The sequence below is a fragment of the Ursus americanus genome, chromosome 23, assembly GCF_024610735.1.
Source record: "Ursus americanus isolate L20-20 chromosome 23, mUrsAme1.1.p, whole genome shotgun sequence".
In the NCBI taxonomy this organism is placed as follows: domain Eukaryota; kingdom Metazoa; phylum Chordata; class Mammalia; order Carnivora; family Ursidae; genus Ursus; species Ursus americanus.
Genome location: NC_142149.1, coordinates 16,878,774 through 16,901,025, shown reverse-complemented (window position 1 = coordinate 16,901,025; position 22,252 = coordinate 16,878,774). Strand labels below are relative to the sequence as shown.

At 56.2% G+C, this 22,252-nt stretch overlaps 1 protein-coding gene across 1 annotated transcript in view; it reads left to right on the top strand.

Annotated features, from left to right (window-relative positions):
* WNT3 (Wnt family member 3) overlaps window positions 1–22,252 on the top strand; it is a 41,311-nt gene that overhangs the window by 14,440 nt on the left and 4,619 nt on the right. The window contains exon 2 of the mRNA XM_045814513.2: window positions 21,770–22,011. Within this exon, the coding sequence (XP_045670469.1) occupies window positions 21,770–22,011 (242 nt within the window). The remainder of the gene's footprint in view (window positions 1–21,769; window positions 22,012–22,252) is intronic.

Sequence of the window (22,252 nt, the reverse complement as noted above, 5' to 3'; positions counted from 1 at the left end):
GTTCCAGAAAGAGGGGTCAAATCTGCCTTAGTGTGAATCTCAGCTGTGCCACTTCATGGCTCTGGAACTTTGGGTCGTTTCTTAAGAACCTCTGAATCTCAGTTTGTTCATCTGTAAAATGGGGGTAAAAATTCTGAGCTCAGGGCAGTTTTGCGTTTTTTTTAAGATTTTATTTATTTCTTTATTTGAGAGAGAGAGAATGGGGGAGAGAGTAGGGGGACGCACAGAGCGACAGGGAGAAGCAGACTCCCCGCGGAGCACAGAGCCCGACGCGGGGCTCGATCCCAGGACCCTGGGGTCATGACCTGAGCAGAGGGTTATCCATTTGAGCCACCCAGGCGCCCCTTGAGAATGAAATGAAACCATACACAGGAACTGACTTAAAGGTGAATAGCGAATAAGTCAAGGATGTTCTGAAGGTCATTCCAATGTAGCAAGGATTATAAAAATATCCCAGGCCAGGATTTGCACAACAAAAAGATCTGAATTCCTTCCAAAACAGAAAGGCCACACTCAGGGAAAACCATATGCTTTATGTTGTTTGGTCCCAACTAATTAACCTATTTGAAGAAAGAAGTAGGTGATGGGCACGTGGTAGAAGTCTGTGACTCAGTGGACCCAATGCAACGTGGACTCTGGCCTGACCTTTTGTCCTGGTGCCCTGTTCAGCCACAATACTCACAAAGGCCTCCAGCTCATGGGAAGGGAAGGATAAATCAAACTGGAAGCTGGCTGTTTTTACTGGGGTTCCAAGGACTGGTCTGTGTAGATTTAATAGGGCCCCAGTTAATGGCTTCGACGCTCACCCTTTCAGTGTCTCTCTCTCAAATAAATAAATCTAAATAAAATAATAGTTTTCCCAGCTAAGAATGCCTAGACAAATATATATTTCATTTTGCATATTTTTAACCACTATAAGAACGGTATTATGCTGCGTGCTGTCCTTGCTCCCTCTACGTTATGTTTCTAATTTCAAACTGTTGTTGGGTGTTACCGGAGCTCTGGGTCATAGCCCATTGTGTGAACGCACACTTGCCAACTCCAGCTCCTGCCAGTGGACAAATGTCTCGGGGTGCTCAGGGGGACGGGAGCTCACGGGGGTGCCTATGGCAGGATGTGCGAATGTCCCCTTCGCCATTTGAAACCAAGTCAGGTGGTGCCCATTTCCACTCTCGTCTTTGCCCTATAACTTCACTGACACTTGGAACCACCTGACTTCATCTTTGTCAATCTGGCAGTTACAAAAGGGGACCTGGAGTCTTCATTTGCAGAGATGGGGCTGTTTTTAAGGTCCCAGAGCTGGGCGAAGCGGAGACGGGGCGGGGACCCAGGTGTTCATGTCGACACATAAGACATGCATTTGGAAGAACATATGGCCCATGGCTGGTGTGTCTGGTGGAAATGCCCAACATTGGCTTCACTCCTTTACGCTCCTCACATTCTCGAAGGGCCAGAGGGCATCACTGGCCTTTGGCGATGGGGCAAATTGGCTGGTGGAGCCTTCTCTTCTCTGCCTCACCTCTCCACCTGCACCGCTTCTCCTCTCTGCTCCTCAGATGCCCCCTCCTGGGCTGTGAATGCCCTGCCTGCTTTCCAGAAACAATGCCACTCCTCCCAGGGAGTCCCACCCCAGCAGCCCCCACCAGACCCAGGGTACATGTCTCCCAGCCTTCTCCTGCCTGAGTGACAACAGTAACATCTCCCAGGTGCCACTTCAGGGAAAACCAGAAGGTGACTCTTTCCCCTAAATTTTGATCCAAATGCTGGGGTTCCTTCCTTCTGAAAGAAAAGCTGTGAGCTCCTCAGCCCACCCCGGGAGCCAGATGGGGCAGCCACGTCCTGCTGGAATCTCTGTCCTCACAAGCTTGGCCTTGCCCATCCTTCCCGCCCCGCCAGGGCGACACCCCACTTCCTCGGGCCTTTACTATAAAGATAAAGGGGTCTTAGGATCCCTTCCCTGACTGGAAAACTCTTTCCCATCACTCCTTCACCTGACCATAACCTTGCCAGGATTTTTCAAAATTCAGCTCGGAGCGGTCACCTTCCCGGGGACGTGACCTTCCCAGCCTACCTGCCGCCTCGCTCCCAGCTCCCCTGCGCTCTTTGGGGCCAGAGCAGGACTCCTTACACCGGCCCCAAACAGTCCTGCTGAGGAGGGTTCCTGGGGTCAATCAAGCTTGAGACATGCCCCCTGCGACTGCCAACCTCTCGGTGTTTATGGTGCTCATTAGCATATTAGCATTTATTAGCATATTAGCATCCATTAGCATATTAGCAACACAGGCCCTGCGGGGATGACCCTGGTCTTCATTTGTCTAGTGGGTATTCTGAAAGTATTTAACTTGGTAGCCCTTTCTCCCCCAATAACAACTATTACCTGTTTGGAAAATGCCATCTGGAAGAGTCCCCTGCTCCTTTCATAGGTCAGTTTGTCCTTGCGGTCTTAGTCTTCTCAGCACTCGGGCTGTGATTCCTCTGACTTTTTATTTTTTATTTTATTTCATGTGAAAGTTTTTTAGCTATTTATCTTAGCAATCTCTACACCCAAAGTGGGGCTCGAACTCATGACCCCAAGATTAAGAGTCGCACGTTCTTTTGACTGAGCCAGCAGAGGCACCCCCTCCCCTGACTTTTAAAAATCATCCTTCTCAAGGTAGTTCAGTCCTGAGTACTCGTCCCAGAGGGGCTTGAATGGAATGAATGCACTCTTTTATGAATGAATGAATGAATGAAGGAAGGAAGCGATCAGTCATTCGGTTGGTCATCCAGCTAGATCCCCTCTCCTGGGAAGCGGTCGAAAATGGCCTGGCCACCGTACCCTGGGGGCTGTATCGGGCCCTCTCCACAGTGGAATGAGTCACTGTCCCACATTAGGCGCCAGTGATTTTCCTCTTAGGCATCTGTCTCACGATCACCCGTCTGTCTCCCTGTAAGCGGGTACATAGTCCCCGCTTGCTAAGTGGCATCTCTACTCTGACTCCTTCCAGAGGGATCTAGAACGCCATGGGCAAGCCCGCAGGCTCCGGAGCCAGAGTGGATGTGTCTATAACCAGCCGGTAACCCCAGGCGAACCGCTGCATCTCGGCACTTGGTCTCCCTATCCAAGCGGAGATGATGATCACAGTACCTCCCTTACCAGGTTGTTGGGGGCTAAATGAGTTACTCGTGCGTGTGAAGCACGTGAGACAGACCTGGCACGGAGAATGGGCTGGCCACTGCTGGCACTTGTAACACCAGTGACCACCATTCCTTGTCCCAGGGGCTGTCATGAGAGCCTGCATTGTCTCAACGACGCCTCCCTCCAGTCTCTTAGAAGGAGCGGACGTTTATAGTTTTCTCATCAGGACGCGGAGGCCTCCCAAACGCAGCCGGTAGTGAGCGGTAGCAATGGGCCGGGGCTCCGGGCAGCCGGACCAGGCGGCGGTTAGCAGCGCAGCTCCCCACTCGGGGACTGGGCAGCTCCTCTCCCTCCACACCTGCAGGGACCCCACCGAGCACCTGATCAGCTTATCCTCTGTCCTTCCCTGAAGATGGAAATCCGTGGCATCGCCTGGGGGGGTTAAGTGCACGGTGTACGTAAGACAGAGGGTAAGTGCATGAGGATGGGTTCTTCGAGACGCCTGGGGGTTGCCGTCACCTTCTGGGTAGACCCAGGAACACAGACCATCGAGGCAGGACTTTGAGAATGCGCAGGAAGAAAATGCCCTGTGAATCAGCAGTGCCGCAGACCTGGCAGCTTGGTGTCACCGCCCGTGGCACCTTGCCCCGGGCCCTGTGTGTGCCCAGGAAATGTGTGCAGGCAGGACATCTGTGGTCGCTTTTCTCCGGGCAGGTTATCCGGGCGAAAGACAGATGGTTATAAGAGGGCCTCAGGCTTAGGGGGCCATCCCGGACTTCTGAGGTGAACGTGCTGGAATCCCTTTCCCATGCGCCTCAGACCCTGTAGGCCAACTCCATTCTTCTCCACTTAAGAGGAGGACCCCAGGAGTCATGGGGTTGACTGTCCTCTTTTCACCATAGTGGCCAGGGCTTTATTCTAGCACCGTCCCCGGTCTGGCTGTACAACAGAAGTGAGGTGTGGGGGTCCTGGGGGCAGGGCTAATTCGGGGACGTGACTGTAGGAGGCTTAAGACGCACACGCCACAGGCTATTTATCTTGGAGAAAAGAAGGTTGGGGGCTGGATTCCAGGCAGGGGAGCAGCTACTCCGTCAGCACCTGAGGAGAGGACACGAGGGCCAAAATGGCGGCTCAGAGGGATGGGGTGAGGTAAAGAGATGAGATTTCCCACCAAATGTCACAGGCAAAGACACCCAGGAGTGGGAACAGCTGGCAAGGCTGGCAGAGAGACTGAGAGAAGTGGGGCTGCGAACTTTCCAGCCTGGAAAGACGAGGGAATTCCTAGGAATCTATGGGCTGATTGGTCTATCAAAAGCTTGACTAGTGTGAGAATCAGGTAAGGTGTTAAAGTTGGATTTTTCTCTTCTCCATGGTGGTACAGCGTGTTGTGCCAACAGAGGAGAACCAGAATTCTGTGAAGATGTGGAAGAACCCCTTATCATGGTTCGCTGAGTTCTTTGGCTCCTCAGCCCCATGGGATCTCAACCGAACTCCCAAACTGGGGCTACAGAGCTAGAGGGTGTGAGCACTGGGTCCTACTGCCTCCTCTGGGCCTTCGTTTTATGCCAGACACCCCCCCCCCGCCCCGCCCTGCCCCGCAACGTTCCTTCCAGCTCTGACAGACTTCTTTCAGGGGGAAGAGCCCTGGTCCCCACTTCACTGCCTATAGGATCTAAACTCATCAGCTGGGACCTCAGGCCCTGCCTCCTTCCCTCTTTGTTCCTTGGGTTTTGGTGTTTTTGAGTCACACCAATGTCCCCAAAGTGCCCTTCCTCTTCCTTCTCTCTCAGGGCATAAAAATCCACCTCAGAGCATACCCCTCTGAAGTCCTGTGGATTATCTGTCCCCCCATCCACCCCTCATCCTCCCATCTCCACCAGAACGATTTGTAAGCTGGCCGGTCTCCTTACTCACGTCCTCTGTTCTTGTGCATGTGGCCTACTCGTCCTCTGGGCTTTTGGTCAAACCCCACCTTCACTCACTGGTCCCCTGTCCGAGACTCAGCTTCCTTATTTGTCAAGTGGAGACAATATGTTTCTCTCAGGACTGTTGAGAGAATGAACTAAGAGGCTGTGTGGGGAAAACGCTTTGCAAATGGGAAGGTGCCGGAATGTGTGTCATCTACCCTGAGCCCTCTTGGATGCCTCTTGAGAGAGGTCCTGAATTCACATGTCCCATCCCCCACACACATCCCTCCAGCCCTCAGATAGAGGTCTCCTCCCCATGGTGGGGGGGGGGTGCTTTGAGTGTGAGTCTAGCCCTTTCTGGGCTACAGACAGATAGACCTCAAGTATGGAAGATCCATGACAACATTCAAAAGAAAGAAGATCAATAGGCAGGGCCCCCGCGTCTGGGTTTACAGCCCTGTAAATCCCCAAGCAGGCTGAGTGGCAGGATCGACTTGAGTGTTTGCGTCCCCTCCGCCCTCGGCTCCCTACAGACTCTGTCCCAAGAAGTGTCTCCCCTCACTGCTTTATTAAGGCTTCACCATGTCCTAGCGGTGCGACCCCAGACGAGCGCGCTCAGCCTCTCTGAACCCATGTTGTCACCTGTCAAAGGGGGATGATTGTAACCTCAGAGGGTTCTTTGGCAAATGAAAAGATACATTCTACGTAACGTGTTTTCCGCAGCTCCTGGCACTCGCCAGGCTCCGTAACGTCAGCTGTCGTTAGTCATAATCACCGCTCCGAGAGCCCCGACAGATTGGTTCTCTCACTGCCCGACTTACAGAGTTCAGCAAATCGTGTCCTCACGACCTCATCAGGCACTCTCTACCCCGACAAATACACCCTACATTCTCTTTCCTCCATCGGGTATGCACCGGGACTAGACATTCCCCTTTATTTCATTTATTTTATTTCTGAGGGTCCCCCCAGCTCACTTTCCCTGTGCTTTTTGGGCACCTCCCCCTGTCTGTGGCGACCTGGGCCTTCTCAGGCCGGGGCGGTTCCCTCGGGCATTAACTGGACCGAATATGCTTCGACATTTTGCCCCTCATGCTGAAGGCACATTACACACACACACACACGCACGCACACGCGCACACACACACGCACACACACATGCACACACACTCACGCACACACTCTCTATTTGTAGAGGAAAAAAAATTTTTTTTAACTTTACGTGTTTGCTCTTTGTGTGTGTAACCTGGGTGTGTGTGTGTGTGTGTGTGTGTGTGTGTGAGTGTGGTGTGTGATTTTATCTTTTCTGCCTTACGCGTGCTTCTTCCTGGGAGAAATTCCTACTTTTGTCACGAATGTGACTAGGACACCGGACTGAAAATACGGAAAGTTCCTGTGGCACTGGCACTTGTGTGGGGATAGGCCTGGGATGGCGGGGTGTAGGCAGTGAGCAGAGGTGACGCGGTGGGAAGTGAGGACAGACCCAGAGGAGGTGAGTGGGACCTCCACCCATGAACTTGTGGAGAAAAAGCATTTTAGGGAGAGATCAATGGGGAACTCGAAGTCCTAGCACACACACACAATATATATATAGATAGATATGGATACAGATACAGATATGGCTGTGGGCAAGAACCAAGGAAGGCGTGGACCCCGCCGGGAAAAGGCCTCGGACCTTGAGCCCCAAGAGTGCTTGTCCGTGTCCGCCCCTCCGCAGAGGAGCTCGTGCTCACACCATTCCCACCGCGGCAAGGCTGAGAAAAGTGAAATTGGGAATCAGGAAGAAGGCGAAGTGAGAGCAGGGAAAACCAGAGGACAGGGGGACTGAAAGCCTGGAAGGGGGTCACCAGATAAAGCATTAGGCTGCCGGGGGAAGTGATTTCTCTTGAAATAGACTTCTTACCTTGTCTTTTCCCAGCGCTCCTTAGCCCGTGTTGCGGAGTGCATGTAAAATACCAGCGTGGTGGCTGGCGGGCCAGTGGTTTAGACCCGTGTCTGTGTGTGTGTGTGTGTGTGTGTGTGTGTGTGTGTGTGTGTGTGTGTCAACCGAGGGGCATGCCCAAACACTTCTGAGGGCTGCGCCGGGTCAAAAAAGATTTGCCTCCCTCCCTGTGAAGAGGAGATGTGAGAGCCCAGGAGAGGGAGGTTGAGGGAGGGCTCCTTTCGGGAGAGGAGGGGAGTGTCTGGAAGACCAGTGGCTGGAAAGGCTGGACGAATTCTGGGAGCTACTAGGGACCTCAGGTGGGGCCCCTGAGGATGCATACCAGGGAGTGGTGGGGGGCCTCCTCCCACCACCACCCTGGGAGTTTCTGAGGCTTGTCTGTGACCTAGGATGGTCTCCCCCCTGCCTCTTCCCCGCAGCATGGAATAGCACAGAGAAGAGGGGGCACCCGGACCCGTTCAGTCTCTTTCTTTGGGGGTGGAGCCCAGGCCTCAGCAGCTGTCAGCTCCCCCAGGCCATCTGACACGCAGCCAGGGTTGAGAAGCAGTGATCTGCCCCTCGGAATGCTGGAACCAGGTCCCGCAGAGGTCTGCGGTGGCCTCGGAATACAGCTCTTAATGGGTGCTGCGTAGATGTTTGCTAAGGACCCCGCGGAGGAACTGATGGCAGCACTCAGGGCTGGCGAATTCAGGGGGGCGCAGACGGAGATGTTGAGGCTCGCTCTGGCTGCTTCGCCTGCAGATGGGGATGGGACGAGGCGGGGGTAGCCACTGCTTTGAACTTGCATGGAGCCTCCCTACACCAAGTGGGGATGTCCAGGGGCCCCGCTGAGCTGTTCCACCTGCGTGTCCCTGACCCCGTGCGCGAGGACGCACTCCTGGGAATGCGGTGAAAATACCCACCTTGAAAGCCAGGGAGCGAGTGGAACCCCCCACCCCACCCCAGAGCCCAGCAACGGCGCGAATCTCCCGCAAGGACTCTGCCCCCCGCCCCAGGCCCTGCGCACCTGCAGCGCCGTGCTCAGCCCCCGGGTCCAGAGTTTGGGGTTTGAGCCCTGTGCGGTTGTGGCCAGAAGTCCCGAGTTGGTGGGAGTTTTTATTGTTATTGTTCCTTCGAAGTTTTATTATGAAAATTGTGAATCTGAAAAACAGAAAAAATAGTACAACGAGCGCACACGTGCACACCTCCTAGTTCAACTGCTTCGCATTTCGCCATGGTAGCCCTACCCCTCACCCCCCAAACTACCCCCGCCCCCAGTTTGGCTTGGTTTGTTTTTGCTCAATCATTTCAAAGTAAGTAGAGTCATCATGACCCTTTTTCACCCTTGTATTTCCAAAATATAAGGATGGCCCACCCTATGACCATCTAGCATCATCCCACTAACAAAATTAATCATGATCCCCAATGATGGAGTGTTCCCCAGTTATCCTCATAATGCCTTCATGGCTAGGATTTTCAACCTAGGCTCCAGTTATTTGATTGTTACGTCTCTGAAGTTTATTTTAACCTCAAGTACCGCCCCCCAACACACACACAGAAGTGTACACACACACATACACACACGCACACTTTTTAAAAATGATAGGAGCTTCTGGGAAGTTCAGTCCTGTAGCCCCGTGTACCGTCCCACATTCTTAATTTGTCTGGTTGCTTCCCCATTGTGTCACTTGGTTTGTTCCTCTGTCCTTCATGCTTGCTGGCAGCTGACAGTTCTCGAAGCCTGGGGAGGTTCCGGTTGAGCATCTCTGGCCAGAGAACTTCCTCCGGGAGGCTAGGTACTTCACGTTGCATGATTTCATGCCATGCTCTTGTCACACTCTGCGGGAGGTTTTTAATGATCCAGTTTTCTGGACTCCTCCCCAGAAAGTCTGATTCAGCAGGGCTGGCTTGGGATCCCAGGTGTCTGTATTTTTCAAAACCACCCCCAGTGATCTGGGCGCCAGAGTGTCACGGCCCGTATCCGTGACTAGCAGTAGCCAGCTGAAAAATGCTTGTCCTCGGTTCTATGAAAGGTGGCGTACGAGAGCATGGGTGGGATGACTGAGGTACGTGAGGTCCTCGAGACCCCAGCCTTCCCCAGTGTGTGATCGGTGCTGTCTGGGGGTGAGGCAGGGTGGGTGGGCATCTGGGCCCCAGCAGGGGAGGAGCGTGGGGGTATCCGGGGGCAGCTCCCAGGCTCAGCTGGGAGTTCTTCTTGCAAGACAAGGGATGCCCCCCACCCTTCTCTGCGCTCCCAGCCCTCAGTACAGGGCTTGTCCCAGCATACGTGTTTGTGGAGTGAAGATCCACACCGAGCCCGTGGCTTACGGAGGGGCCCAAGGGAGCTGCTGTGAGGAGGAATTCTCAGCCGAGGGGTTCTCCTTTCTGTGGTCCGTCCTGGGCTTTTCCCTAAGACTGAAACAAAGGCTTTCTGGATGGAAGAGCCAGCAGCTGTGTTAATAAGGCCCAGAGAGCCAGTAGGGCCAGCCCCTGCCCTCAGCTGGTGGTGGCCTGCGGGACCTGCAGGAGAATGTCCGGGCTAGTCAGGTGGGGAGCGCTCCGTGTGCCTGGGGGGACCAAACATTCTGCCCATTATCCAAAAATAAGTGAAGTGATTCATCCTCTCAAAAAACTCGGTTGTAGTGGGGAAACAGAGTCAAAGGACAAGTCAGTGGGATGTGTTTAAGGCTCTCCTCGGGTATGTATAAGAACTGGGAAATATCCAGAGGGAGCAGTTCAAACCGGACCATTAAGAGGGGGTTTTAAAATCAAACTTTGATGGGTGAGTAGGGGTCCAAAGTGAGTGAGAGGGCTCGGCCCACTCTGCCTCGGCTTTTACCCGCACCTGCCTGAAGGGCAAAGGAGTGTGTGAACCCAGAGAAAGCCCGGCCTGGGGACCAGCAGATGGCTTCTCAGAACAAGCAACCTCACCCTGTAGGGCCCTCATTTCCCCATCTGGAGAATGGGAGATGGGCCCTGGCCTTATATAACACGGGGGCTGGAGAAGGGGGAGGGGAGAAGTGTTCCCTGCTGAAAGGAGCTAACGATGCAAACACGGTTTAGGAAAACTTTAAATCAGAATTCTGGTTGGTGAAAGGGGAGGTGGAAGAAACATGTGGCCACGATCCGGGAGTCACAGGTGTCCAAGCTGAACTCGCCTGCAAGGCCCCACTCAAAGATGACCCCTTTGAAGATGGACTCCTGGCTTTCAGCCCCTCTCCCTCCATGTTCCCACCCCTGTGGTTTCCACCCTCACGCTCCGCCAGGCCTGTGGTCACCTGCGGGGATGTCTGTCCTGCGCCAGGGCGGGGGGCCTCTGAGGAGGGTGGAGGCCACGTCTTGTGCACACCAGGCACGTGGTGCACGGGCACTGAACGAAGCCCCCTCCCTCGGACCGGGGGCTTCGAGAAGGAACTGCACAGCACGTGGGAGACAGAGATCTGGCTGGCGTCACAGGGCCTGGGCGGACCCCTGCGCTGCTTCCAACCAGTGGAGGAACTCTAGACAAGTCACGCTGCGGCCCTGGGCCTTAGTTTCCCCTGAGGGAGTGGACTCCTGGATTAGCCCAAGACCCCACCCAACTTCGACCTTCTAAGGCCTGGTGCCGTGATAGAATGATGAGCGCTTCTAAAGCCTTCCTCGGGCATCTTACGCCCCTCCCCGCCTCCTCCAACTAGCCAGAGACCCACGGGGAACCTCCTCGGGCGGGCACTTTCATTCAGCAAGCACCTACCTCGGACCAGGGAGCTCCCCAGAGGCACCTGGTCCCACCATGGTTTCTAGGACGCTTTGCATCTCTCAGGTGGGGAAGACAAGACCCACTGAGGGAACTTTCAGAGGGTTGCCCAAAACTGGTAGGCAGGAGCAACCCTAGGCTAGTCATTTAACGTGTTTGGGCCTCCGTCGCCTCATCTGTAGAGAGCGTGACAACCCCTCGCGCGTCTGAGAGCAGACGCTGGGCTGCAGCTTCTAACTGTGAAGAAGCCGGACTCCACTGAGCAAGTATGAGATCATCTGGGCTCAGCCATGAGTCCTGAACTGCTCGGCAAAGCAAGTGGACCTGGGAGCAGCTTCCCCCTCGGTGGTCCCCTGTGAGCATTCATCTGTCTGTGGCCTCGGTGCCTCTCGGGAGGCCCTCAGGGAGTCTGAGGGGGGAGGCCCTGGGCCTGAACCCCTTTCACTTCTCTCTGGACACCCGCCTGGCTTCAGGCACTTCCGTGCCCCATGGTGAGACTTCCTGGGCCAATGCCTGTCTGAAGGAGGGTACCCTCAGCTCACTGTGTCCTCTCGGGGTCCCGAGGGGGGACACAGCCCCGAGGAGACCCAGGCTGGAGCTGCCAACGGGCCAGAGCCGCACCAACTGCCTCCCTCCATTCTCCTCACCTTCTCCCCCTCCACCCCCCAACTTCTGTCAGGCCCCCCCCTTCATCTTCCCACTTCTCACCCTCCTTTCCTCCTCTCCAGGTCTGACCATCCTGCTCTGAGCCCTGCCTCCCAATTTGGCTGAAGGGGACTATCGCTCTCTCCCCCCCTCCTCCCCTTCTCCTCTGATCGACTCCACTTTCCTATGAAATTGAGAGAAAAAAGAGAACCCTCATGCTCACAACACAGCAAAAAACAGGTTTAAACATTTTACAGGTTTCAACATTTTTCAGGCCGCCTTGTCACATCTTATCAGATCAGCCAGGAGCCGCAGGCCAGGCGCTCTGGGAGCTGCTTTGGAGAACAGAAGCTGTAACATTCCAGCTGAGGCCGGCCCGCCTTCCCCTCCCTCCCTCCCTCTTCTCCCCAGAGAAACATCCCACAGGGCTCCATGGTGGGATGGCGGGATGGCGGCTGGAGCTCGGGGCCAGCACCTCCTCCTCCCCTCCCGAGACTCAAGTCTTCGACCCCTTGGCTTGCAGTGCCCACCACCCACCCGTTCTCTTCGTCCCACGTTTGCCCGGAGCTGTGGCCCCTCTGGCTTTTCAGGTGGGCTCAGCGCCCGTCCTCGGAGGGCCCCCTTGGCCCTGCAAGGGGACCTCTAGAAGGTGGCAGGCAGAGGGCAGTGGTCAAAGTCACTCACTGAATGTAGACGTGACCACTTGGCCAGTAGGGCCGGCAAGTTGTGTCGGAGAGTTTAGGGAGAGAGAGAGGAAGGTAGGAAGACCTTTCTCGGGCTCCCATGGCGAGTCCTCATTGCTGCCCAATGGGACGGAATGGCTCTTTACTGTGGCGTCGTGTTTGGGGGGGGGTTTCCCATCCGTGGTGGTGTGGACAGTTGGCCCGGAATACCCCGTTTCCCTCACGTTCACCCCCGGTCTCCCATCTTCCTGTTCCCGCCACACTCGTGGTGACCTTGGGCACACACTGCCAGGTGACAGGTCCAGAAAAGGCTGACCAAAGTCCAAAGGCCCAGCTCTCAGCCGAGCCAACAAGGGGAAAGGCCCAGAAGCTGTGTCCCAGGGTGAGAAGGAAGGGCTACCTTTGTGGCTCCCAGGTAGAAGGGTCAGGCTGGGAAGTGCCCCCCGTGTGCACAGAGAGGGTCCCCACCAGAGGACGGGGCTGCGGGTTGATGGTTTAGTGTGTGTTCAGAGCTCTCACCCAGGGAGGAGGGTGGGGACAAGAGTGGAAGAGGGAACGACCAAAGCAAAGGAAGGGCGTGGTGACTCACTCTGTCCAAGTATGTTGGCCGCGCCTCCGTGGGGACCTCATCAGAAATACCGGGAACAGAAGCCAGACGTGGGCGCAGGGTTTGGGGAGAGCCCTCCCCGTTTCTCGGCCTGAAGTGTGAGGTCCGTCTGATGTGAGGTCCCCACCCTCGTGCTGATGCCCTCTCCTCCTCCCATGATGCCCCGCATTCCTGGGGCTCCTCCCTTGGCACACGGCGTCCAGCACCCACACCATGAGGCTCCCTGGTTGTCTCACCCTTTACCGTGTGCCCACCGGGGAGGGACAAGGCCTCAAGTGTCATTCCACTATTAGCTCTAGCATAGATTCCCAAATCTGAATTTCCAGGCTCTGTCTTTTTCCAGCACTGTCTGGACATGGGTGCCTGGAGGTCTCATCGGCCCCACAAACTGTCTTTGTTCCCAAACCTGTTTCATCTCTTAAGTTCCCTTCCTCTGATGACGTCATATCCATCTTCCTGGTCATCCTGGCTTAAAACCTTGTCATGCTCTCCTCCTTCCTCTGGTGTCCCCATGACCACCCTTGTGCACGGCTTCCTCTCTGCTCCTAATGCCTCTGGCCTGAGACCCGCTGTCTCAGGCCCCGCTAGCACAGACGGGTGGTGCCCAGCCCCAGCCGCACGGGGGGTCACCCTAGACTAGGGAAACGTGCCCGCCAGGGGTTGTAATGTGCAGCCAAGCCTGACACCCTCCTTAGTATCAACTGTCACACCAGCCTCTCTTTCCCAGCCGTGGGTCACTAGTGCCCACCCCCCTCCGGGCATTTTGCAGTTAGATTTTGTCTAATAGATTAATATTTCCAAAGCCCAGTCCAGGAGCCTCCAACAGCTGCCCAGGTTGCCTGGATAAAACTGGGCACTCAGGGCTCCTCTCCCCTCCTTGCTCCTTTGTACAGTTTCTGGGCTCCAGCCGGGGTGGAACGGCTGCGGTTCCCTCTCCCACCTCGTGCCTGGGGCTTCCCAGCCACCCCAGCGCCTCCCGAGGGAGCCCCCCAGCTGTGCTTTCGTGATCACCATTGGCTGGGACCTTCTTGCCTCTGCCTTCTTGGATGTCTCGGCCCCCGTGGTGCGCTTTCTGGCGTGGTGGTAACTTGGGTGGTCGGTCACAAGGGCCTGGGGATGCTCTGTCACTTGTTCATGATGCCTCTGGCACCCAAGCTTCGTAGGTGCTGGAAAAATGCTGCGGCTCGGTAACTGACAGATGTGTCCTGGTCTGGGCACTCCGTGGGTGTGGCTAAGGCCTCGCCACGTCCCCAGCACCTGGCACGCTGCCCGATTCCAAGTCATCGCTCAAATGCGTGCTGAGGGAATAGGTGGGGAGTGAATCTGTTTACCTCCCCAGGGTGGGCACCTCCATCTACTCCGTGTGCTTACTGCCCTCATGGGGCCCTCGGCGGGCGGGCTGGGACGAAGTCAAGACGGGCAGCCCGGCAAGAGGCCTGGGCCTCCGTGGGCCCAGAAGCTTGTATATAATTGTTGTTTTCTCATTGATTCTTCTCTGGCTGGCCTCCAGGTCCCAGCTCAGTGCGAGGACCCTTTCTACCCTCCCCACCCCCTTCCCTTACTCTACATCGACGAGGGTGCTCCCTAGGCTGCCGGAGACACGCGAAAACCAGACGGCCCCTCTTTGATGAAAGGCATCACTTGCGGTGTCTCTGGGCCTGCTCTGTGGATGGAGGGAACCCAGGAGCCCCTTTGGACTCAGAAGCGACCCCCTAGCCTCAGCCTGTACGGAGACGGGTGCACGGCTGCATTCGTGCTCAGCGCCCACGGGGCCCACACGAGCGCCAGGGAGGATCTGTGGCAGGGATAGGAGAGAGGTAACCTGTCAATCTTGAGTTAGGTCTGTCTTGCTCTGTCATGAGCTCCCGGCCAAGGCACCAGGGTGAGTGTCCTGACCAGGGCCTCCCACGGCAGGAGCAGGGATGGCCTTGCCCTTCTGGGTTATAGCTCACGTCATTCCAGGAGTGAGATGCGTCGGGGCCCACCAGGACCTGCCCCTGGCCTGCCCCACTCCGTGTGTGCCATTGAACTTGTCAGGCTCCCCCCATGCTGTCCTCCAGCCCTGAAGGGCCTCTTGACCTAAATGGAAAAGTAGTAGCTTTGTGTTCCCAAACCGACACCTGGCTCTTGGACTTCCTGCCCATTTTCAAGCCTTTCTTTCTCCTGGAAGTTTTCGTCTTGTCCCAAGCCAGGGTGGGGCCCCACTGGACCCAGGAGCAGGGAGGGCACCTGTCCAGTACTGCCCAGGAGCCAGCAGGTGGAGCACCAAGCCCTGGGTTGTTGAAGGGCTTCTAGAAACATGGTGGTCACTCTGGAGTAGAGAGAGACACCGATGACCTCAGAGGAAGTGGTTTCTGACTCCTTCCCTCCCTCTCAGCACCCATGGCAAGTGCCCTGTCTGGGGCTGGTGGAGATAGTGAGGCTCGCCCCAGGGAAAGGTGAGGACCTTCCTGACTCCAGGAAAGGCCCAATGCGGGGAGGCTTGGCCATGGAGCTCGCCCGAGACCGGAAGGAGGAGAAGGGGAGACTTTCCTTGGGCTGTGTCCCTGCCCATCTTCCACAGCCCCACCCATATGTGACTATGTGACTTAGGACCCTCTCTGGGCCTCAGTCTTCCCAACTAGAGAAGGAAGGGATTAGACTAGAACTCTTGTTCGCAGTTGCGTCCTGCAGAGGGGCCGTGAGTGGGGCAGGAACTATACTCACTAAGCAGTAACTCTCCCCGCCCCCGCCACTCCCCAGCCTTTGGTAACTTTACTCTACTTCCTGTCACTAGGAATTTGCCTCTTCTAGGTACCTCACATCAATGGAATCATACAATATCTGTCCTTTCCTTTTCTTTTTTTCTTTTTCTTTTCTTATTTGTCAGAGAGAGAAAGAGAGAGAGTGAGCACAAGCAGGTGGAGAAGCAGGCAGGTGGAGAAGCAGGCTCCCCACTGAGTAACAAGCCCAATGAGGGACTCGATCCCAGGACCCCGGGATCGTGACCTGAGCCGAAGGCAGACGCTTAACCTACTGAGCCACCCAGGCGCCCCAAAATCTGTCCTTTTCTGACTGGCTTTTTTCACTTAGCATCATGTCATTACGTCATGTTGTAGCAGCTGTCCAAACTTCATTCCTTTTTGTGGCTGAATAATCTTCCACCGAATGGACAGGCCACGTTCCGTTGTGCTTCCACCGGCCGGACACTCGTGGCGTCCGCCTGCTGGCTACTGCGGATAGCGCCGTCATGACGTTGATGGACGTGCGTCTATTTGCGCGCCTGCTTTCACCGCTCTCGGGCACGTAGCTAGGACTGGAATTTCTGGATCATGTGGTCATTCTATGGGTAGCTTTAAAAGAGGAACGGGCCCTTCTTTTTATCGGTTTTCGGTATAGGGGAGTGGGGGAGGCTGTGTATGATTCCATCTGGAAAGAATAGGTGACAAATACAAAACACCCTGAACGAGATGCCTCCCGAGGCCCCTTCATCTCTAAAATCCTGTTATGCTGGGGGGATGGCAGAGTTTGGGGCGTCAACGGTGCCCACATCACCGGCCAGGACACCCTGCACAGGATACTGCGTGTCTCGCCGGGTGAGAGACGTGTAAGTCAAGGCAGCACCCAGGCTGACTGTGCTGAGTTTTCTCTCCGCCCCAGCGCGCCGCACGGGCCCCCCTTCGGCCCTCCGGAGACAGAGGTGCGCCGGGGCAGGGGATGGGGAGCCGAAGAACCGGGGCGCAGTGGGAGTCGCACAGGGCCTCCTCGGAGAGGGAATTTCGGTCTGGGAGGTCCACATCCAGGGCTCCACGAGCAGCCTGTTGCTTGTAGGCCTCTGCTGCCCATCTGCCCGGCTGCCTGTGTCTGTCCTCAGCCCAGCCGGTCTGTGGGCTGTCCTCAGGGGAGGGGGGCAGGGTCCTCGGGCAGGGCCGGGCCAGGAGCTGGGTATAAATAGCTCCTGCCCAGCTGGGAAGGCCTGGCGGTGCCCTCCACCCTCCCCCTCACCAGCTGCTCGTGCCAGGCGGGGTCCCTACCTCCCTTGGGAGCCTGGCTGTTGTCTGAGGTCCTAACCATAGGGACTTCCTCAGCGGAACTGAGGAGTCTTGTCCTGTGTGGAGGCGAAACCTCCGGATGCCTGGATTCCTGGGGAGTGAGGCTAAGTAGCTGCGAGACAGGGGGCATCAGACTGGCCTTTTGGGGAAGGAGTGGTTCCTTCATTCCTACCTAAGCAAGCGCCTGGCCTTTCAGTAGACCAAGTGTGCGTGTGTGTATGTGTGTGTGTGTGCGCGTGTGTATGTGTGTGTGTCTGGTGTGGTCCAAAGTGTTGGGGAAATGGGAGGAGACGCACCCTCTATCCTCAGGGAACTCCCACTCTCACAGCCAGATCGAACTGGAAACAAGTGAGTCCCCACTTGGGGACAAAGTTTGAATAGGGTGCAGGAAAGACAGGCAGGAGAGGTTTCTTCTGTCTGGGAGCCCATGGAAGTCTTTAGAAAGGAGGTGACCCAGGAGTCCTGTCTTTTTTTTTTTTTTTTAATTTATTTGAGAGAGAGAACGAGCAGAGGGAGAGGTGGAGGGAGGGGCAGAGGGAGAAAGAGAGGGAGAAGCAGGCTCCCTGTTGGGCGGGGAGCCTCAGGTGGGGCTCGATCCCAGGACCCTGGGATGATGACCCGAGACAAAGGCAGAAGCTGAAACCCTCAAATGGAGCATCCTGGGGATGCTCCCCGGCCCCTGCCCTTTGGGTTACCTTTAACACTCAGCCAGGTCACAAATGTCCATCCAGCCGCCCCAGTTAGGACTGAGCTGCTGGGGAAGGGGACGACTTTGCTCTGATCCAAGGCATCCTTCCCAGCGATGGATGGGAAGGGGCTCTGGAAATTCTGATGTGTTCTATCAAGTCGGGAGTGGGAGGGCAAGGAGGCAGGAGGTTGCTGACAGGACAGGGGACCAAGTGCTGGGGACAGCCCCTAAACACATGGGAACCACAATGACTGCCATTTATTAGGGGCTTCCTAGGTGCCCAGCACGTTTTATCATTCCTTCCTCTTACTATGTCTATTTTACAGGTGAGGAAACTGAGGCAGGGAAAGGTTGAGTGAATTGTTTGAGATCAGTAGTTAGGACACAGCAGAGCTGGGTCTGCGCTGGGCAGCCCAGCTCCAGGGTGCACACTGGGTTGGCTCCCGGGCAGCAGGGAGGAGCCCGGATTTGGCCAGAAGGGAAGAACTCATCATCTCTGGGGCACCTGGTGGTTCAGTTGGGTAACTCAGTCGGTTAAGCGTCTGCCTTTGGCTCAGGTCATGATCTCAGGGTCCTGGGATTGAGCCCTGTGTCGGGCTCCCTGCTCAACGGGGAGTCTGCTTCTCCCTCTGCTCCTGCTCTCTCTCTCTCTCTCTCTCTCAAATAAATAAATAATCTTTAAAAGAAAAACAAAGAACTCATCATCTCCGAGGCCGAGTTGTTTTCAGAGGGTGTCATACTCGGAGTCAGACAAACCCAGGGTTGAACCCTGGCTCAGCCACTTCTCTGTGTAAGTTGCCCAGCTTCTCCGTGCCTCAGTTTCCCCCTCTGTAAAATGGGGGCGGCAACGCCCAGCTCCCGGAGCTGTTGTGAAGATCTGATGAGATAATACATGGGGTGTGTGAAAGAGGCAGCGCCACTGTGACCGCTGGTGCGCTTGGCAGCGGAAGGCAACCCGCTCGGGTTGGAGGAGAGACTACAGTCGTCCAGTAGGAAGGACTTGGTGTCCTTCAGAGGAGGGGAAGGGAACGAGGCATCTCCCTGCTGGAAGAAGTTTGGGGAGCAACTCTGGCCTTTGCGGCCGGCTAGTGCCCAGAGCTCGGGGGTCTGCGGGGTCGGGGAGGGCCGCCTTGGACCCCGGGGGGAGGGAGTTGGTGAAACCAGGGAGCGGGGAGCCCCTCTGGAGAGCTGGGATGAGAAGCAGCCTTGCCAAGTGGAAATGAAGAGCCAGTGGGGGCGTCCCCACTCCTCAGTGTCCCTTCTCTGCACTGGCCAGCGGCCCAACCTGGCTCCCAGGTGCTGGCTGTACAGCCGTGGGCAAGCTCCCTCTCTCTGTGGGCCTCCCGCTTTTTCATCTGTATAAATGGGCTTCGCGCTCGCTTAGGGCTCCTCTCGTAGGTTCTGATTCTAGTCCGGGGACTCAGCTTAGCTTGAGGGGGCCCGGGCCTGCCGAGGGGCTAGGAGAGAGCTAGAAAGGGGGAAAGTGACAGACGATGCCCATCTCTGGGCAAAAGGAGGCTGGGTCCTTCGGGGCACTCGGGGCCTTGACTGGTGAGCAGACCAGTAATGGGGGGTGACATGGGACAGGCCCCCTGGTGCCAGAGGTGATTGTGGGACAGACCAGCTCAGATCAGAGTGTGTCGTGGGGGCAGAAAGCCAAGCTGATGGCAAGTGTGGCCACCACAGGGACAGTCTACACCTCCAGACCCAGGCATGGACCGGGGTGCCTGTGGTGGGGGCACCCGGGAGACTGGCTCTGGTTAAAGGGGAGGGACACTGAGGCTGGGAAGTGGGTACCAGGTCTTCCCATGCTTCTCTGGGACAGGCAGGGGCCAGACCTGGGCATGGGGAGGCGGCCGGGACTCATCACCCCATTCAGGGCCAAACCAAGGTGTGGTTCCTGGGGTGGCAGAGTCCGCTATCGGGTCTCAGCTCCCCTCTCTGACTGTTCTCCTCATCTGGGACTTCAGGTCCTAAATGTCAGAGGAGGGAGTGGGGAAGGCCTGGGTCTTCAGCTCGGGTCATGATCTCAGGGTCTTGGGGTCAAGCCCCGCGGCAGGCTCCCTGATCAGCAGGGTGCCTGCTTCTCCCTCTTCTCCCCACCTGTGCTCTCTGTCTCTCTCTCTCAAATAAATAATTAAAATCTTAAAAAAAAAAAAAAAGGTACATGTGGGGAGGCAGCCTGAATGGGGAGGGAGGCTCAACTCTGACACTTTGCAATCCTGCAGACCGGGGCAGGTTACTTAACTTCCTGGCCTCAGTTTCCTCATCTAGGAAATGGGATAATAATGATGATAATGAAGTTCCTACCTCATAGACTTGTGCGGCCAGGATTACATACGGCGAGGGACATGAGCGCTTAGAACTGGCCCAGCATATAATCGGTGATAGATATTTGAATATCATAATTCTCATGATAAGCTGTTTATAAGTGTAAACAGGGTGCGAGCAGGAGAGGACAGGCTGCAGGGCCCCATCAGGGGGTCTGGGCTGATCCGCTCTATCTCACTCAGGCATGAGATCACTGGTGGGGCTCAGGGCACAGATGGGCCGGGCCTACAGCCAGCCCCTCACTCCACCCCCCTGCCTCAGGTCCCAAGCAGGCATTGCCCAGAAGGCGGGCGGTGCAGTGGTTTGCCCCCCAGGCTCTGGAGTCAGATGGCCTGGGGTCCAATGAGCAACTTCTTAGCAGCTCTGTGGTCTGGGCTGGTTCCTCGGTATGCAAGTCTCCGCCATCCTAAAACAGCCGCTGTAAACCACCTCCCCCGCCCCCCTGCGCCGCCGCCTTGTCATACAGTTGTTACAAGGATTCAACGAAGCAAACCCAAGGAAAAGGCTCGGCCCAGTGAGCATGCTGTGTTCTGCTCCAGGCCTGGCATCAAAAAGTCTTGAGCAAGCTAACTTCCTAAAGCGTGGCTTCCTCCTCTGGGGGGTAGTGATGTTCTCCAGCCTCGGAGAAGTGATCAGAAATGGTACAGATAAAGCAGCCAGCACAGAGTAAGAGCTGATACATGGCAGACGTTTAGTTCAGCCCCGTGTCTAGTCCAGGAAGCTTGTGTGTGTGTGTGTGTGTGTGTGTGTGTTTTCCTGATCAGCATGTGGGATCTTCTGGTCCCTCTTCCCAAGGTTTCTGGCATGACTTCGTGTGAGGAACTCGACCAAGGTCACTGCCAGACTGGAGCCTTGGGTCAGTGCTGGATGTGAAGGGGGAGGAGTTGGGCCCCCATGCAACCCTTCTTCCAGCTCACACTGTCCCTGATCACAGGGCTGATTGCAACTGGCCTTCAGGTCCACTGAGACCCACAGATCATCTTCCCAGTTTCTCCCGCAAAATGTCATTCCTGCTGTTCCAGTGCTGGGGGAGAGAGTGGAAGAGCAGCACCTTGGTTTTCTAGTATTTTAAACTCTCGTTCCTCCTCCCCCAGCTCCCCGCAAGACCTTTCCTTCTGTTGACTATTCACAAATCTGAGAGGTTGACAGGGTATTTATTGAGAAATGAGGGTTAGAAGAGTAAGGTGACTCGACTAAGGTCATGAATGTTGGCTGGGAGAGTATGATATGAGATCTTCTCCCTCCTGACACTGAGCTACACTTGTCTTGAAACAACACCAAGCTCCAGTCTCTGGTGAGCAGGAAGATGGCACTCTAGAAACTTCTAGGAAGCTGCCAAGATGGTCACAAAGGCACCAGTGGACAAAGGACAGAGGACAATAGCAGAAGCCACCAATTCCCTGGGGAGGCACTGGGGTCTTTTGGCTGGGCAGGCAGTGTCCTGGGGAGGAGGCTGAGGGACACCGCCGCGGGCAGCACGTGCACACGTGTGTGTGTGTGTGTATGTGTGTGCATGCGCACGTGCAACTCTTAGGCACACGTGCACATACGAGTTCTCTGCTGGGACTGGGGCTTCTCTGCCTCTCTGCTTCATCTGAGATGGGACTGGGGTCAAGCCAGCTCCTGCCACCTCCCTGACTTTAGGTATGGGTTATTTCCCATGGGTCACTGGAGTCTCTGTGTGGCCCCAGAAACTTAGACTTCCTAGAAGATTGTCCAGCCCAACCACTTCAATGCACATCAGGGCAACTGGCCCAGAGCCTAGGAGGGACATAACCTGGGCCTCTCAAACCATCTTTCCAGTCCAGGGTTCTTTTCATGGTATTGCGTGGCCCCCAAGCACCCCTGCGAGAAGTTTCTGCAGGCCCCCATGCTCATGTCAGATATGTCCCCATCAGAAGGCTGACTGGCTGGACCAGAGCTCTGCCCGTCAAGGGGCGGTGTATTCCTGAGAGCAGGGAGCACACTCAGGGGCCAGGTTGCTTGAGGTTCTGGGTTCACGCTGACCCATGGGCCCTCCATGGCTCCGCCTACCCCAGAGGGCTCTCGAGGAAGAAAAAAGGCCCCTGATGGGCCATGTGCCACCGCCCTCTGTCCGCCCGCAGGTCCCTGGCCCTGGGCCAGCAGTACACATCCCTGGGCTCACAGCCCCTGCTCTGCGGCTCCATCCCAGGCCTGGTCCCTAAGCAACTGCGCTTCTGCCGGAATTACATCGAAATCATGCCCAGCGTGGCCGAGGGCGTGAAGCTGGGCATCCAGGAGTGCCAGCACCAGTTCCGGGGCCGCCGCTGGAACTGCACCACCATAGACGACAGCCTGGCCATCTTTGGGCCCGTCCTGGACAAAGGTACTGTCTCCGGGCCGGGTAGCAGGTCGGGGAGGGGCTGGGTGGGGGTAGGGCATGAAGACACTTCCCCCTCAGGGTGCCTCAGCTCCCAGCCTAGGGGTCCCAGGGGAGGGCCATAAAGCCGGGCGGGATCCGCAGCCTCCACAAAAGTGGGTCGGCTCCTTCGCTGGACCAACCCGGACTGTCACCACGGCTGCCACACCTTCCCAGGTGCTGCTGGGAGCTGAGCAGCCTTGAGATG